Raw genomic sequence first — 18,837 nt, 5'->3', positions numbered from 1 at the left:
ACTGTCAGTTCAGTACGGGCCCATCAGCCTTCACGGACAGTCCTCTGAGGGTAGAGTTAGCATCCCTCTGGGAGAATGGAAGAGTCTTGTAAGCACCTATGCCCGGTCCCAAAAGACAGCCTTATTTCCTCCATGAGTTTTGTGACTACCCAGTAGGGTTGCCAGATTTAGGGGAAAACACAAAAAACACGATGCCCAGTTAAACTTTAATTTCAGATAAACAGCAAAAGCTATTCAGTATAAATGTCCTAAATATTACACGGGGCATATTCACACTAACACATTTGTTGGGTTCATTCTGAAATTCAGATTTAACCGGGCATCCTGTATTTTATCTGGCAACCCCTCCAACGTGTCCTGAGCACCAACTAGACACCGAGCAGGGAGGTTCTGAAGCAGGTGTCGCAAGATGGCAGCCCACAGATATATTCCATTTGGCTCATGGGATTTTTTTCTAAGTTACGTTTCAAAATAGGGCAGTTTCCTGGAATACTCTGGATTTCCAGCTTCCCTGGGAAACTCGGAAGATCTGGCGACCCTAGGCCCACAGACCCACAAGCCACCATCACAAGCCTCCATCTTCCAGGCCCCTTAGAAAGGCACTGGGCTCGTGTGTTTGCCGCTGTCCACCACCACCCCAGCTCACTTCCCCCACTTCTTTTACTTTCCTGGCCCCTGTAGGAGTCAGATTGGCGACCCCGGTGGATACTCAGGGCTCTCGGAGAAAGTCTCCTTCCTGACACCACTGCACATTCACCTGCGGAGTGTCAGTCTGCAAGGGAGACCCCAGTTCCCTCTCACTTTTGTGTCTCCAGCGCCTAGAGGATGCTCTTTCTTTGAGGAGCTGCCCCTGAGGTGCGGGGCCTTGAGCAGATCAGGGTCAGCAACGGTAATCCAACCCCAGGGGAGTGGCCGGCTCCAGATTTTCAGTGATGCTGGCTTCCCAACAGTCCCCTATAGTCCCTGCCAGGGAGGTTAGCCACTGGGGCTTTCAACATTTCCACTGGGTGGAAAGCCACTGGACATCTACAGCCTCTTGCACTGATCTAGGAGGCTCTGCTTCCAGCTAAAGCAGATCTGTCCTCCAAGAAGAATGCAGTATCCTTCCTAGCCTTCTTGGTTGACCACCTCCTTCTCTGCTGCAATCTGGAACAGAGATTCCCTAAAAGGTTCAGCAGGACAGTGTAGCATTGCCCCAAAGCCACACCCCCTTCTGCAGACCTCCATCCTCACCTCCTCACCTAGGAAGGCTCAACATTCCATCCAAATGGGTAGCATCTGAAAGTTGAGAAAAATCCATTTTTCTCTGATGCAAAAGGCAAAGAAGAACATAAGCTAAATTTTGTCAGTGTTCTTTCTGTGTTAAAGAGATGAATGTTTGTAGAGATGGTGAAGAACTCAAAACATGCAGAACTCACATTTCCAGGTGAGCCAGAAAAGAGAAGAGAGAAAACCATAGAACGTCAGCAGGAAGCCCAGTTGACAGTTATCCCACATCTATTATGTATTGGGCATTCGGCATGTGCCAGGCACAGAGCCAAACACTCGACATGCAGTATCTCATTTAAGCTTCACAACAACCCTATGGGGTGGGTGTTGTTATTATACCCAATTTACAGATGAGATGTCTGAGGCTCAGAGACTTTAGGAGAGCTGGGAATTAGTGCAGATCTGACACCCAGGTGAGGGCTAGCTTTTCCTCCTTTAGGTTATAAACCTCCAGGTAATAAACTTGATACATTTCCAGTGGCATTTCTCTTAAATTTCAAGGAAGCATCCTCTAGAATTCTCTTAAAAGTTGAGAATTAAGACTATGAAATCTTGAACATGTTGAAACATTGCCATTGACAAATCAGCCCTGCAACTGGAATTAAGCCAATCCACGTTCCCACTTTGCAGACAGTAGAGGCGAGCTCTCAGGAAGCTTGAAAGCCAAACACATTTTGGTTGAATATGAGAGAGGAGACATTCAAGTTTGATAAAAGGCCACAGTCATGCTGAGGCAACCACATTATCATGGGAAGAAATGAAGATATTCTAGGTGAGGGATATATTTGGAAAATAGAAGCTTCTCAACCAGCATCCTTGTGCTAAGACCAGAAGGTGGTTACTACCTAGAGCAGCATGTTAAGAGGATAGAGAGCATCCTGACGGCCCCACTTGATCTGAGACGTTTGCCACCCTGCAAAGTGGAAATGACTGGAAGTTTGTTACTTATTCATTCACATATATGATTGAGCTGGGAGGAGGCAGAAACTGCCCTACATCTAGGTTTTGTCTGAGGACTACCTGGGGATATAAAATGGCAGAGGGGGTATTGGGATGGGTCCCGGATGCTGTGGGAACATTGTGCTTCTCTGAGATGTGAGACCCCCTGGAACTTCACGCTGCCTCTGGCTTTAACAGAAGCGGGGCACATGGTGCTCCGGCTAAGAGCAAAGAGCCAGCTTCCCATTCTCCCTGCCCTCCAGCCTGAGCTTAGAAGTTTGGTGTCTAGGATCTCCTCAGTACAGAAAGGGTTCCTCCAGGTTCCTTGCCAAGTGTAACTTGGGCAACTCCTTCCTCAAGAGTGGGCCTGGAGTCCTTCGGGGGATGGAGTCACCAGGACCACCTTGAAAAGGATGGTACGTGTGAAATCTGCTCCGTCTCGCCCACTCGTAAGAGAGTCTCCGTCTCTAACAAGCTTCAGAACTAACACCTCCTACCTTTTTAAGACCCTCTGGTTTTTTGTTTTCTGTCCTCCAAATGCCATTCATCGATTTTATATATTTTTTCCATTGCAGCTAACAGTCTTCTATAATTGTTTGTCAGTCATATGCTAAAGGGGGAAATCTTCTAGTTGACAAATATTTGTTGAATACCTAGTCTAGGCCACATATTGTGGTAGAAACTGGGGACAGAAGAATAAACAAGATGATATGATTCCAGCCTCATTCATTCAACATATATTTGTTGAGAGCCTATGATATATGGCGGGTACTGTCCAGGTGTTAAGGTTCAATCCCGTTCTCAGTGGGAGCCGTATCACCCCTGCGAGGCCAAAACTCTACTTTTTTAGTGTATAAAGCGCAGACGTACGCACAGCGCTCTCTGTAATATTCAAATTTTATGGACGTGAGAGCAATTAGGAAAAAATGCCTAAGAAGGCTACTTAGGGGAAGAACGATACTGAAAAAAAGGGTGGGAAACACTGGGTTAGATCAGTGAAGAAACACACAAAACTCCCTGTCTTTCTGGGTTTTATTCTGGGATAAATAAATGAATATAATGATTAAATAACTGCTTTTTGAGGACAAAGGCCAGTGCACTGAGCTCAGGAGCATATTTCACAGGGACCTCCCTCCCCCCCACTCCCAGGTCAAGGGCCAAGAGACGCCTCCCTGAAAGGGGGATGTTTAAAACCAAGACCTGAGGTGGTGTGGGAATGAACTGGGATCTTTCTAGAACCGATGCTTGCAGATGCCCAAAGCAGCCACTCCAGTATGCCCTGAGTTAATTTCCAGTTAATTTCCAAATTTCCAATCTAGATGTTGTTCTTTAAATGAGGGGCTTCTACCCCTGCCTTGTCCTTCTAAGGACGGGGCATGTGGTTCCAAACACTCAGGGTGAACGCATGTCGCTGCCTGTGGTCACTGGTTCAAGACGGACCTTGCCAGGTTCCCCCAACCCTCGGGCCCACACTTGCATTTTCACGTTTCCTATTCCCCATCTCTTCCTTTTCCCAGTTCAGCCATCCCGTCTGCCTTCTGCTGCCCCCGTCCCCCCACTCAAAGAAGGGGACCAAAGCTTGCTCTGTGGTGCCTCCCACCCCAAGCTCGTGGCAGACCTGGGGCTCGGGGGACCCTGGGACCGAGGAATCTTTATTTTTAAACAAACACCCAGACTCCAACTCCGACAGCCAGCCCCACACCGGGTCAGGGCACTGGCATCTGGGAAACACCCAGAGCCAGCAATTTTATTGAAAATCAAATAAGAAAGGATACAAATGAAAAGTGGTTTAGAGGTGAAAGATTTTCAACATTTCCTGTCTGTTTTCCTTTTATCTGGGCATTCCTGCCAAGATTTACTTTGTGGGCTAGTGTAGAGATGTTAGCCTTTCTTACCCTGAAATGATTTTTTTTTCCTTGAAATGATTTTGAATGCGGTCTCACAACACGTTCAAGTCAGCCACTGGCACAGGTCTGGCACAGGAGGTGGTTTTTAAACCTGTCTTAAAGAGAAAAGAGCTACAGAGATGGTCCTAACAGCCCCTTCCATTGAAATCCACCCAGAGCCTCCTCTCAACCCCTGAGAAAGACAGGACATTCTGGTCCCTATTTGACAGATGAGGAAACCAAGGGTCATGCAGTCAGTGGCAGAGCTGAAACCACCTGACTGAAACCAGCTGAAACCAGCTGACTACCCACCAGCCCTCTTCCCCCAGGGGCATGTGTTGGAGTCAAAAGCTTGCAAGAAGGCAGTGTGAAACCTGCTGGGAAGAAACTTGCAAGGTACAGTAGCATCTACAGTACATACAGAACTGTGTGAGTGAGATTCTTGGGTTGCAATTAATAGAAACCTATTCAGAAAGAGGGAGGGGGGGCTTCCCTGGTGGCGCAGTGGTTGAGAGTCCGCCTGCCGATGCAGCAGACACGGGTTCATGCCCCGGTCCGGGAAGATCCCACATGCCGCAGAGCGGCTGGGCCCGTGAGCCATGGCCGCTGAGCCTGCGCGTCCAGAGCCTGTGCTCTGCAACGGGAGAGGCTGCAACAGTGAGAGGCCCGCGTACTGCAAAAAAGAAAAAAAGAAAAAAAGAGGGAGGGGGCTTTTTTAAGGATATAGGGGTGAGTGCCTCATAAAAAGTGAGAGCTGAAAGAGAGCCTGGCCTCAAAGTAGAACTGGTAAGCCATCAGATCTCAGGCATCATCTCCTTTACACACACACAAGCATGTGCACGCACACACACAGGCCACATCTCCTCTCTGTGTCTCTGCATGGCTCCCCTGATCTCTGCTCTCTCCAGTCATGTGACAGGAAGGAATGACCTCACGGTCCCCCAGTTCAAAGGACCAGCCCAGGGAGCAAGTAGCATCTTAGAGCCCATAACCCCAAATCCTGGGAGTGACCATTTTAAAAGCCCAGCCCGTGCCAAGTGCCCGATCAGCTATGACCAGGGACAGAGTCACACACATGGCTGCCTGGAGCCAGGAGCAGTGCTCAGAAAAGGGTTAGACGACCCCCTAGAGTATCCTGCATTTTCCCCTCCTAAGACATCAGAGACATAAGGCATTCTGTTCAGTAACAGCTTTTCGAGCGAAAGTCCATCCCAATGAATGTGCCTATAATCAGAAACTCCTGGTTCGAAAAAAGATGCAAATGTAAGAAGAAAATGTTATCTGTGTATCTGGAAGAGTGTACACCAAAATGTGAAGAAGGTTACCTGTGGGTAGTGTGATAATGGTGGATCATTTTACCTTCGTTTTGCTCACGTCTATGTGTGTATATAAATATTTTTTACAACAAAGATTTTATTTTGAGTAAAAAAAAAATGCCATTTGAGAAATATTTGGGGATGTCCCTACAATTATAGACTTTGGGCATTTGTTGCTCTTGCTTATTGAAGGTTGGAGCCAGAAAAGACACCCCAAAGATGGACCAAGAAAGGGAGATGCTGAAGAGAGAAGCGTCCAGCAAATCCAGCCAGAACCTTCTGTTTTCTAAACCTGGTGGAAGGAACTAGAAACGTCGTCCCGCTGGGCCTCGCGTGATCCTCCGTGAGTCAGTGTAACTCTTCTGCATCAAACTACTAAGATGCTTTTTTAGGACTTTATAGGTTGCTACCCTAGTGTGTTGCTTCCTAGACTGGTATTTTGCACAATACCGTATTTTGGAGTGTGTGAGGAGAGGGGTTCTTTTCACAGATATTATGAATGTAAACATACTCAGGCATATGAAGAATAAGTTTGAAATTCAGACTCCTAGGCCCGGTAGATACAATTATGTGTTTGGGTAGTGACAAACCCAAATGTCACACCTCCAAGGAGCTCCAAGAAATCCGCAGTTGAGAAAACCCAGGGCGTGTACTGGGGCCACAGGACAGAATGGTAACCTCAGGGCTGTTGGGGCCATGGTACAGTGCATTTGTATCTGAATTTATTATAATAAATTTGAACACCAACCTGTTTTATCACTTCCCTAACAGTGAGTCATGTTTATATGGTGCTCTGCGGTTTTCAAAACACTTCTCATCTAATCCTCTCCCAAGCCCTGGGAGGTAAATAGCGTTATGTTCCCCATTTTACAAATGAGGAAGCTGAGGCCCAGAGAGGTTAAATGGCCCACCTAAAGTCACACAGCTAGTAAATTCAAGAATTGGGTCTGGAACCCAGGTTTCTAACTCCATCTCACGCTGCCCATTCTGCCGCACCAAGACAGCCCAGTAGGTCAAGCCCCAGGCCATCAGGACAGACCAAGTACCCAGTCATCAAAGAGCACACACTGCCCAGGTGGACACACCCCTTTCCCATGGTGTTCGAAGAGACCCTCATTTTTGCCTTCTCTCCAGCCGTCTGGTCTCTCCCTGCCTTTCTTGTACGGCCAAAGACCACCAAACAAAACAGGAGGAAGGGCCAGAAGTCATGAATATCATTTATTTTTTATTTTTAAAAAGCCACAATAGGGCTTCCCTGGTGGCGCAGTGGTTGGGAATCTGCCTGCCCATGCAGGGGACACGGGTTCATGCCCCGGTCCGGGAAGATCCCACATGCCGCGGAGCGGCTGGGCCCGTGAGCCATGGCCACTGAGGCTGCGCGTCCGGAGCCTGTGCTCTGCAACAGGAGAGGCCACAACAGTGAGAGGCCCGCAAAAAAAAAAAAAAAAAAAAAAAAGCCACAATAAAAATATTTTGATATTTTAAAACCAAATGCATTCTTTATACTGATTAAAACTAGAAGGAAATGGGAAAAATTATTTGCAAGATCTTCCACTAAAGGTACTTCTTACACAGTGAGAAGGGTGAGCATCACCTGACCTTAAAAATAATCTTGAAAATCCCAGCAGTTTTCCATAAAGAACATATTACTTATACTGTACCATATCCCCAAATCCAAAACAGCCATCTCCAGCACCAGGAAAGATCACTTGGTCAGGCTAGTAGTTAGGCAGCTGGCTCACGTTTGGAAGCCAAATTGTGTGGGGAAAAAAGTACTCTGGTTGAATACAAATATTTGAATTTGCATAAGTTAAATGTAATGCCTATGTGACTCCACTGTATTTGAGGTCTTCCAAAGGACATGTTAATTTGTATCATATCAACGTTGCAACCCACAATGGCAATTTCCTTTCTCCACTCCTTGAACTAGATGGTTCTTTAGGTGTCTCCTCAGCCAACACCCCTTTCTCTGAGAATGCACATTCCCCAACCAGGTTTACCCTACCTACTGCTGCTCTCTTGGCCACACCTGATTGGCTGATCAGTAGATAGTCTACCCAAGCCAGACCAATCAGGTTTCTCTTCTAACCCAAGCTGGGCCAATCAGCACCTGTGCCCTTGATATTTGGAAGTGGGACACGGAGTTACCACACAGGGTCATTAATGGTCCGGAGCTGAAGGTCTTGATGCAGTTCCCAGCTGGGGTGGCCATTTCTCCCACTGTGTTTGGAGAAACAAAGCCAGTCTTAGAAAGAGATGGCCAGGATAGATAAGCAACAAGTAGAGGCAAGAAACCAAGACCCAGGGAATTCCCTGGCGGTCCATTCTGCGCTTTCACTGCCAAGAGCCCGGACTCAATCCCTGGTCAGGGAACTAGGATCCCATAAGCCACACAGCATGGCAAAAAAAAAAAGAAGAAGAAACCAAGACGACCCCCAGAGAGACAGTGCAGCAGACACTACAAGCCCCTTAGTCATTGCCTCCCTCTACTGTATAAGCAGCACGCTAAATGCCCTCATTTCCCAGCCTCCCTTGCAGCTAGACCTGGCTGTGTTGTTCAGTTCTGGCCAATGACATGCAGGTGAAGGCCCTGGGCAGGGCTTCCCTTCTGGAATTAAAGGCAAGGCTTTGCTAGGAGAAAGTTTTTCTCTTTGTCCCTTTGCCTTGTCTCCTTTTTCTCTCCTGGAGCTCAGACTTGGAGCTGGAGCAGCCGTGGTTGGGGATCACCAGGTGACAAGCAGAAGACCAAAGCCCACCTCAAAGGACAATGGAGTAGAAAGACATGAAAAGTCTGGGTGGGAGCCTAGTGGCACCACTGTGCTCTGCACTGTACCTGAACTGCCTACCTCTGTACATCCTGTTGTATAAATAAATAAATCCCTATCAGTTTAAGCCACTGTAGTCAGATGTACCTGTCTGTGCTGTGGAGCAAACCACTCAAAACTTAGTGACTTAAAACAGCAACGATTATTCCTCATGATTCCACGTGTCAAGCTGGCCACTGGTACTGGTCCGGTTGGTTTGTCTGGGGCTAGTTTAGGGTGGCTTCGTGTACATGCCTGCCTGGTCATTGGCTGGGTTAGGGCAGTGGTTCTCAACTGGGGGCGATTTTGCCACCCAGGGAGCATTTGGCAATGTCTGGACACACTTTGGTTGTTAAACTGGGGTGGGGGTGATACCATCACCTGGGGTGGAGGCCAGGGATGCTGCTAAACATCCTACAGTGTACAGAACAGCTCCCCACAACCAAGGCTTATTTGATCCAAAATGTCAATAGTACTGAGAAGGAGAAACCCTGGTCTAGAAAGGCCTCAGCTGGGACATCTGATTCTGCCTGGTGTGGTCCCTCATCACCCAGCAGGCCAGACCAGGCCATGTGTGGTGGGTACAGGTTTCCAAGAGCAACAGGAGAGAGCAAGCCCCAAAGCACACTTTTCAAGTCTCCACCTGCCTTGTGTTTGCCAACATCGCATCAGACAAAGCAAGCCACGTGGCTAGAGTTCATTTGGGAGGGGCTCCAAATTTTTACAATCTACCCACATGCAGGTTTCTGTTGTTTAAAGCTGAAGGCATTCCAACTGATGCAGAAAGTTGCCCTGACTCCTGATGACTTTCTGGTTCCTGGTTTCTTTCCTTGGAAAGGCCCATTCCAAGGCCTGCCCTTGGGTTCCACTAGGACTCTTTGTATCACTCAAGATTCTCTGGTTGCAAACAACAGAAATCTCCTGTGGGCTTAAACAGAAAAAGGGTCTTAGTTTCCTAAGACCTTAAACAGAAAAAGAGTTTACTGAAAGGAAATGAGGAAGGTTAGAGCATCAAAGGGCAAGCAAAGCTGAGGAGTCTGGACAGGCAGGAGCCGTCTTTTCTTCCCCATAGACGTCCCCTTTTTGCTTCAGCCGGTTTGAGTTTCTGTTATTTGCAACCAAAATGGCATTTACTAAGATGCTCTGCACAGCCCCAACTGGTAGCTCTGGGAAGCTACCAGAGACCTTTCTTTCCCCTGACGTTGTGCCAAGGGACAGCAAGGTACCTGCAGTCCCCCCACCAGAACTCCCAGTCTTCTGATCCCTCAAGAAGCTAAGCCAGACAACTTCCTTCCACCCTTGCCGATGGGGGCCCATTTGGATGCGTGACTTTGCAGATAAGGTGCCCTTCTCCAGCAACTTGGCAGAGCCGTCAGTGCCTGCTGTTGTGGAAACTGGAGTCATGAAAGCGTCTGCGGAAAAAAACAGCTTCCCCCGGATCCGCGTTCCAAAGTGTGTTCCTGGTAAGTGGAGTGGTTTCCAATTTTTTAGGTTCTTAGGAAGGAAAGCAATACACTAACGATGAGAGGAAACCCAAAACCTGCTAATGCTAATGTGCTCCTCTTTTTGTTTTTCATAAGTTTATTTATTTATTTTTGGCTGCGTTGGGTCTTCGTTGCTGCGCCTGGGCTTGCTCTAGTTGTGGCAAGTGGGGGCTACTCTTTGTTGCGGTGCGCGGGCTTCTCTTGTTGCGGAGCACGGGCTCTAGGCGTGGAGGCTTCAGTAGTTGTGGCACGCGGGCTCAGTAGTTGTGGCTCACGGGCTCTAGAGCGCAGGCTCAGCGGCCATGGCTCACGGGCTTAGTTGCTCCGCGGCATGTGGGATCTTCCTGGACCAGGGCTCGAACCCGTGTCCCCTGCATCGGCAGGCGGACTCTTAGCCACCAGGGAAGCCCATGTGCTCCTCTTTTTCATACTGAGTTTCCTAAAGCAGGAGTTAGGGAGCCAGGTGAGGGTAAACTCTTTCGGCTCATCAGCTTGGCCTCATTTCCATCAAGATGCGCCGCTTGCATCCGTCTGCTCCGTGTCCCGAGTTATTCTGGGCCCATTCATGATCTTATGTGCCTGCTTTTGTTTTTAAACATTTTTCTTTGTCCATCTGTTCCCCAGGAATCCATCGCAATGCCTCCGTCCTGCAGTGGGAAACATTAGCAGGCGCCTTGTTTTGAGTTTCCTCTCATCACATTGCTTTCATTCCTAAGACCCTAAGATATCGGAGGCAGAAATCTTACCTCTGGCTCGACGTGGTCTTATCGTCACAGATTAGAGGTGCCCTTTGACTGATAAACCTCTTTTATGGTTAAACAACCAGGCTTCATTCATTCCAACAAACACCAGGTACCTACTATGCGCCAGGTACTAATGATACTGTGCTCGACCTTGGGGCCTTAACCTTTGCTCCCCTTTCTTTTCACGGTCTAATCTGCTGCCCTCCTGCAAAGGAGTTGGAATATTTAATTTAGCGGGTGCGTTGCCTGGGAGAGCTCACCTGTGACATTCCCATCCTCTTTCGGCTTTCTGTGAGATTACTACTGGGCCTTCTCTAGAGAAAGCTGCATGCAGCAGTGACCCTCTTCTGGGAGTTTCTTTGTGCCTTTCAACAGTTGAAGTTTAATAGCTAATAATAGCCAACTTTTTATAGCATCCTTGCCAGCCATCAGACCCTGCACTAAGCACGGTCCAGACGTTATCCCTCTCAGTCCTCACTGTCTGTGCCACTCCAGTTTCACGTGTGAAAATGATGAGAAGTAAGTTACTTGCCCGAGAACAGAAGCATCAGAGCCCAGACTTCGTACTCTACTGCTCCAATACATCGTTTTCCTCGGTGAAGTCCAGGAACCAGCTTGTTATCTACTGGTTGATGAGGATCAGGTCAGCAAACGTTGTCTATAAAGGGCCACTTCCCTTTGTGAACCATGGGGTCACTGTCATCGTTACTCAACTCTGCCATTGCAGCATTATGCCTAAACAAATGAGCTTGGCTGTGTCCCAATAAAACTTTATTTGTAAAGATAGGCAGAGGGCCAGATACGCCAACCCGTGTTAAACTCTCACCCAGACTAGATTGTTAATATCTGCGTGGCTATTGTCTGCCGCATGACTGCCAGGAAGCCAGCTGGTCATCATCTCCGTCACTGAGAGTATTGTGAGCTTTTCCTACGTGCCATGTACCACACGCTAAACGAACCACTTTACATAAATTTTCTCATTTAATCCTCTCAAGTACTCCAGGAGGAGAGAGCCATTCGAAAGGCCTCTCGAAAGGTAAAACAGGCTGCCCAAGGTCACCCCAAAGGGATTTTCAATCCCAACTCCTAACCATGACACCACACTGCCTCTCACCATCACAGTGCTGCATCTGGACAACAGGAAACTTTGCTGGTGAGTCTGGACACCTGCCTTCCACTGGACCAAGCCTGAAAGAACCAAGACTTCATGACACACCCCTTCCTCTCGGCATCCTGGTTTACTAGCCCTTCTTAGAGTTCCCTGCTTTCTTTAGTTACTACATAAGTTCAGGTGTTCCCAGCCTAGGCACCATGCTCTCTCTTTCAACCGACTTTGCCTGTCTCCGCCTTGTGTTAATTTTACAACCTTCCTTTCAGTTTCCCAAATCCTCATGTGCCCCTGCAGCGGCCACAAGCAGTGTTTACCCGTAACTTCCTTTTATTCCTTCCACCCTGTCTGCTGAGCAGAGAGCTCTAAATGACCTCTGGGCCACATCGATACCCAAGGACCAGCAGGTCACCCGGCCCCAATCCCTATCTGATGCGGCTGACGCTGTCCTCAGAGGAGCAGGGGACAGACACTTGAGAGGCTTGTTGTTCAAGAGATCCTGTTAACGTTTGTGTTGAGTCATGTGGGTGCACAGAGGTGTCACCTTAGCAGCTTCTCTTTCTTGGCAGTGACCTTGAGACCTGAAATCGGGCCACCAGATGCTCTGGAGGGGACACTGAGAAAACACGCAGTCCATCCTGAGCCCTCAGGCAGAGCGGGCCATCGTGCATCTAGTCAACCTCGATTTCTCCACCAAGGACCTTGGGCCAGGCTCCATGCAGGGCACTGAGGAGACAAAACTGAGCCAGCCAGACAGGTCGCTTCCCCCAGGAAGTTGTGCTGGGGCGGGGCGGGGTAGGAGGTGTCAGGTATTTTATTAAGAGCTTCATTGTGGGTTGTAATAAGTGCTGAGTCCCAGCCAGAGGCGGGCTTAGCTGGAACAGTCGTGGCCTCTGTCAGTCCCCCAGCGCGGGGTCCGACAGATCTCACTCTTCAAACTGGCTAGTCCTGCACTCCCCACCCCCACCCCCACTCTTGCCCACGACCAGAAGAATTCCAGGACCAGAGCCTGGTGCCAAACACACTTAATAAATAGGTCTTGATTGCCTGGACGTAGACGCACACTGCTTTCACAGAAGAGTATAAAAATCGAAATCAGCTGCCCGTATTATTGCCAGCTTTGGAAAGGGTCCAGGAAGGCACTGCAGATGCAACATTGCTGAGTTTTAAGCCACATGGTATACACACACACACACACACACACACACACACACACACAGAGTCTTTGAGAGTTTAAAACAGGGCTAAGACTCAGGCCAATCAGTGTTAACGTTGGACACAGAACCACCTGGGATTTAACAGAAGCAGAAATCACGCTCAGATTTTTTTCCTCCAGCCTGTCCAGTCGGGCATATGCAAATAATTTGAAAGACAATTTTGGTTTTCAAGCAGATTCAACGCATCCAAGATAACCCCCAAAAGAGAGCTCACTAGAGAGATAGGTTGGCTTCTAATGACCTGCAACCACCTGCAGGTCTTGGCCCCATCGTGCCCTTTTGCGCCTGCCCTGCTCAGCAGTCCCATGAGCGCCTGCCTGACACGGCTCCCCACCCCGATCCCCTATGCACAGCTTCCAGACTTTGCAGGAGGTGAGAAAGCCTCTGAGGTCAACCAGGCTGTGACCCCATTCCCTGCTCTCACTCCTCCAATTGCTCCAAATGAGTATCTGGGTTGTCCCTGAACTTTGACCTCTGTGCACCTTTCTCTATCCATCACAGGTTTGCTGGTGAACACAGAGGGTTTGTGATGATTAATTAGTAAATTGGTATTTATAAAGTGCCAAGTGAATGATGTAGTTTATGAGCTGACTTTATCTCTGCTGGCCTCCCTAATCCCTTCTTGTTTTCCCAGCATCTCAAGCTGGAGGGACCACCCAGTTCCGTCCAGCTCTGGAATGCCCCTCAGAGTTCTCTCCAACTGCCCCCATCACCCAAGAGCTCTTCCCAACCCTTCCTGTGTCTCCCCCTCTTTTTCAAAGTGCTGTTGTTTTTCTTAATATTACCTTACCCCTCCTCAAAAGACAGTTACACAAGTAGATGTGGGAGGAAGCAAAGAAATATGTCAACGGTGACTAAGTCTGCCTAGCTCCCTTGTCGCTGGAGTATCGTCAGAATTGGCCCTCTCTCACCCCTGCCTCTGTAAAAATCCTTTGCCAAGTGTGTGATTTTTCCTGAAGATCATTCTTTCCGCATGACCAAATGCCGTAATGCATAACCAGTCCAGATCGTTTCTTTCTGCCTAAATCCATGCTTGGGACACAGCGCTCAGGGTCACTCAGAAGTGATTTCCCCTAATGAACAGGCAACTGATGGTTCCTGGAAGTTTCACCAGCAAATCAGGGATCATCAGTTATCCCGGGCTGTTCTTCCCCCACTACTTCTCTGGTTTCTGAATAAGTGCTTTTCCTGAAGTCCAATGACCTTAGAAGGAAAGAGTTCAAATAAAATGCAGCCCCTAGCACTCATCTCTGTCTTTGGAGCGGATCAATAAGGCCTCTGAAATGAGGCAGAGCTCTGGGCAGCGTGAGCTCCCACTCCATGGTCACAGTGTCTCAGACCTCTCAACCCCTGAGCACCTGTGAGAAAATCAGCCCAAGAGGTGTTAAAAGGGCTCACCCATCTGGCAGCATTTCCTGAGCTAGGCCTCAACATAACTGCAGCAAGGTCTGGACGTTCTGCTCCCCTTTTACAAGATGCAATAGGTAATGAACTGGAATTCCCCCAACTGTGCACCAGGGAGCCTGCCCTCCCTGCAGAGGGTTGTGTCCACATGAGCCAAATGGGTAATTAACCAGAGCATTTAATACATGCAGCCTGTGTGGTTAATTTAAACCAAAACCCCAGGTTTTTCACATACATGTAAATTGTTTTTCAAGAAGGCAAACTCTCACCTAATCTCTTCACTGTCAAAAAGTTTGCTCCCAGATGCAAAACATTTCATAATAAAGGTAGCCCTGGGAATTCCCTGGCAGTCCAGTGTTAGGGATCCGTGCTTCCACTGCAGGGGGCACGGGTTCAATCCCTGGTGGAGGAACTAAGATCCTGCATGCCTCACAGCGTTTCCAAAAAAAAAAAAAAAAGGTAGCCCTATTTCATGCAGACCCGCTATAAACCATAGGTTGGGGCAAGTTGAGGTTCATCAGATTTTTTTAAGTAATTAGCTGCTTTAAAAAGAAAGCTCAGAATTTGCAAACCCAAGCATTTGCAGGCATAATTTTTAAAGTTTTGATCTACACCCTGTCCCTAGTCTTTTGCATTCAGTAAAAAAACAACTATTTTGCTTCTGTTGGGTCCTTGAAGGACACATATGGAAGATATAGAAACTTACCTTTTAAAAGTAGCTGTACCAAGTTGCCCAAGACCAACAGAAACTTAATTACAAGCTTTAAAAAAACAAAATCGTGTCATTTAAGCTGAACGTCTTTATTGGATACAGAAACAATCTCAAAAATAAGTTAATGTAAATTTCATATTTTCTTGAACCCTGAAGGTTTTTTTGTCAATTTTATTATTTTTAAAATGCCTTTTAAATTAATTCAGCAATATTCTTAAACCGTGGAAAATCAAAAAATATCAGTTGAGGGTTTGTTCTGTGCAAATCAGTCTGTAACAGCTTGCTGGTTATACATTCTCAAGGGCTCTCTGCCTCCAGAGCACTGTTTTTTTAAGCCCTAAGCCCATCTCTTCTCTGCACATTGATGGGTAGGAGCTGCTTCTGCAAAGGGGTCTTGAGCATCACCCTAACATTCTAGAGCAGCGGTCCCCAACCTTTTTGGCACCAGGGTCCGTTTTCATGGAAGACAATTTTTCCAAGGACGGGGGCGGGGTAGGGGGGAAGGTTTCGGGATGATTCAAGCGCATTACATTTATCGTGCACTTTATTTCTATCGTTATTACATCAGCTCCACCTCAGATCATCAGGCATTAGATCCCCGGGGGCTGGGGACCCCTGTTTTAGAGAATAAGCACAAAGCACAGTAGTGATTCTCAAACTCCCCTGGGTGTCTGCTAAAAATGCAGATTTCTGGGCCCCATTCCAGAGATCAGTTTTGTCGGTCTGGATTGGTGCCTGGGAACCTGAATTATTAACCAGCCCCACTCCTCCCCCGCAGTGGTTCCGCTGCTGGAGGTCCACAGCTTTGCAGTTTTAAGGTGACAGACCAGACCACAGAGAGAAATTCTCTCTGGTCCCTTCCTGACACCCCATCCCTCGAGCCTTTGAAGAGGACATCTCTTCTCTGGGGTCCCCACTGAAATGGCAATATCAAGATCTCCCTGTCAGTTCCCCTAAAATTAAGTCTCAGACGACCGCGTGGCCCAGCAGCTATTCTGCCAAGTCATTCATGTGATGTGCTGGCCCACAGGGAGAGGGCAAGGCTCTTCTCCCTCTCGCTCTCCCGCTATCTGCGAGGACCTCTCAGGGCTGAGGCCCAGGGCCATATCCCTCGCAGCTGCTGATCCATCCCTCTCCAAAAGATGCAGCAGCTCCACCTGCGGTTACGTCTAAACGGGGGTTCCTGCTCACCGGGTACACCTTCTTCATTACCTCTGCAACCCTCATCGAAAGCGACAGTGTGTAACATTGAGTCGTCTCCATGGCAACCGACAGGGTGTCACACCGCCATGGGATTACGACTCCACGGCGTGGGGATTCCAGAGAAGGGGTTGGGGGCGGCGCCCCCCTGCGCCCCAGACCCACACCCAAACTGCAGGGAAGGACCCCCTCGTCCTTCCCGCCTCGGTCCCCGGCCCCCAGCCCGACCTCTCCCGTTCAGCCGGCACAGTGAGGAGGAGAGGGGGGATGGGTTCTACGGGAGCCCCCCCAACCTTACGGGGGAGGATGGTGGCGGGCCCGGCGCCCCCGGTACACTCTAGTCGCGGAGCTCAAGCCGGAGCCCGAGCCCGCGCGGGGCCGGCTGCGCAAGGCCGGGAGCCGGGGCGGGAGCGGGCGGGCCCAGCGAGGGGCGTAAGTCCCACCTTCGGGGGCGGTGCCTGGCGCTGGGGAGTGTCAGGAAGAGGAAGAGCGCGGCCAGAGGCGGCGCGGGCGCGCGACTAGCAGGGTCCGGGGGCGAGCGCCGCGCGGGCCACCATGGCCACGGACGAGCTGGCCAACAAGCTGAGCCGGCGGCTGCAGATGGAGGGCGAGGGCGGCGTCGAGGCCCCGGAGCAGCCCGGGCTGAACGGGGCGGCGGCGGCGGCGGGGGCACCCGACGAGGCGGCCGAGGCGCTGGGCAGCGCGGACGAAGAGCTGAGCGCCAAGCTGCTGCGGCGCGCCGACCTCAACCAGGGCATCGGCGAGCCCCAGTCGCCCAGCCGCCGCATCTTCAACCCCTACACCGAGTTCAAGGAGTTCTCCAGGAAGCAGATCAAGGACATGGAGAAGATGTTCAAGCAGTGAGTGCCCGCCCGATACGGTTCCCCACCCACCCCGAGAGCCGGCCTCGGCTCCCGAGCCCCCGAACCCTGGACCCCGCGCCGTCCCGGGACCCATGCGGCCAGCCGAGCTCCCCGATCCCTGACACACCAGGGGCGGGGACCCCTGGCCTCTTCCAGATAATCACGAGGCTTCGGGACCTCCTCCCTACCACGCATATGGGTCTGGGGACCCGCGGCCCCTGGCACGCGACCCCTCCTCACCGTGACGCTGCCCCCGACACACCGCACGCGCGCACGCGGAGTGGGGGACCCCGCGGCTCCTTCTAGATAAGCACAGGGGTCTGGAGGGTCCGGTTCTCTGGCCTTGTTAGTGATGCTTCTCCACACGCGCGCACACCGAGATTGAGGACCCCGTGGCCCCCTCTCCCCCTCCTCAGCTACTTGAATTCCCAACCGCCCCCCCCACCAAACGCGGGTCTAAAACACACACCCCACCCTCCAGCGCCTCAACAAAGGTGACCATTCCTTTTACTGGGGTCCTTTCATTTACTCTGCTTATCTCAGATCCCTCTCAACGTGGGTTCTGGGCCGAGACCCCTCCCCCGCGTCCCCTCCACTTATTCAGCATCTGCCAGCAAACTGTGTCAAAGACCCTTCGGCCCCTCCCACCTCTGCCCTCATCCACTCCGTTAGCCAGGACCCCAGCCCTTGACCCTCAGGTGATCTCCCCAGGGAGGGACCGCTTCCTCCCTGCCCCTGACTCGGCAGGTATGTACACACACACACACACCCGCAGCCACGTCCCTGCAGGGCCGAGTCCCCGCCTCCCTCCGCAGACCGTCCCTCCCTCCTCTTACCCTCGTCACCCCGCGACACCCAGCAGCTTTGCAGTCACTGCCCCCTGTTTTCTGTCAGAAAGGCCCCATCTCTCCTTGCCTCCCTTCCTCCACCGCGTGCCCCCTTCCCTCCCCACACAGGGTCCCTGACACCCCACACCTTCCCATCTGACTTGGCTGGTAGCTCTCACCTCTACCTTTACTCCATCCTTAAATTCCATACCCCATGCCCTCAGCAGGTTGGGCAGGTCCTTCCAGGCCTCTGGGCTTCCCCCTCCCCCAACAAAAAAAACTTTAAATCTCTGTGAAATGACTAGAGAGAAAGGCTTCCAGGTCCCCTTCCGGTCCATCACTGCATTCACCCAGTTGGGATTGAGATGGTCAGCCACGCTGCCCCACCCCGAGCAGTGAGGGGGGCCTGGGGCGGGGGTGAAGGTACTCAGCCCCCCTCCCTTTGGTATTCTTCCCTGCCCACCTCCTGTTGACCATCCCCCCTGCCCCTGGCTGGAGGGGAAAACAGCCCAGGGGTGTGATCTGGAGTAGATCTGGAAGTGGATCCAAAAGGTAGAACCGTCCTGAGGCCAAGTCTCAGGTGAGGGAGTCAGGAGGTCTGGCAGCCCAAGGTCGAGAGGAAGGGGCGCTGACCCCACCTGGGCTGGGGCGGTGTGCTCGGACCGCAAGCAGGAAGCCCGGGGTGGTGGGGGGAGGGTTTTGCAACCCCCCAGCTTGAGAAAGGCTCTTTCCCACTCCTCACTGCTTGCTGTGGCCCTGCTTCTGCATTTGGCCCCAGTGCAGAAGAGGTTTTTGGTTCTCAGACCTGGATGGCTGGGAGCCCCATGTTTTTCCGAGGGTCAGCCTGGGGTGGAACTGAGTCCTTAACCCCACTCCAGGCCTCTGCATAGAGACCCCTGGGCCTTGAGGAGCCTGCTTCTTTGGCTCCAGGGTCTTGTCTGGGAGTTCTTCTCAAGTTTCTTCCTGATAAAAGACTGGCCCTATCAGGAGAGCAGGAGTTCCAGGATCGCAGCCTCAATAGAAGGCAGTCAGAACTTCCTTATAGACTCTGCCCCGCCCCCTGCC

At 50.6% G+C, this 18,837-nt stretch overlaps 2 protein-coding genes across 2 annotated transcripts in view; both read left to right on the top strand.

Annotated features, from left to right (window-relative positions):
• FHAD1 (forkhead associated phosphopeptide binding domain 1) overlaps window positions 1-6,423 on the top strand; it is a 132,794-nt gene extending 126,371 nt beyond the window's left edge. Inside the window, exon 29 of the mRNA XM_027110100.1 lies at window positions 5,603-6,423. Coding sequence (XP_026965901.1) covers window positions 5,603-5,719 — 117 coding nt within the window. The 3' untranslated portion in view covers window positions 5,720-6,423. The remainder of the gene's footprint in view (window positions 1-5,602) is intronic.
• Window positions 6,424-16,581: 10,158 nt separating this feature from the next.
• EFHD2 (EF-hand domain family member D2) overlaps window positions 16,582-18,837 on the top strand; it is a 15,771-nt gene continuing 13,515 nt past the window's right edge. Inside the window, exon 1 of the mRNA XM_027110099.1 lies at window positions 16,582-16,942. Within this exon, the coding sequence (XP_026965900.1) occupies window positions 16,638-16,942 (305 nt within the window). The 5' untranslated portion in view covers window positions 16,582-16,637. The remainder of the gene's footprint in view (window positions 16,943-18,837) is intronic.

This window comes from Aethalodelphis obliquidens, unplaced genomic scaffold (assembly GCF_003676395.1).
Source record: "Aethalodelphis obliquidens isolate GAN/ISIS:26980383/991018 unplaced genomic scaffold, ASM367639v1 scaffold9, whole genome shotgun sequence".
NCBI classification, from domain to species: Eukaryota; Metazoa; Chordata; class Mammalia; order Artiodactyla; family Delphinidae; genus Aethalodelphis; species Aethalodelphis obliquidens.
Note: the sequence above shows the minus strand (reverse complement) of the source record. Positions and strands in the feature narration are given on the sequence as shown.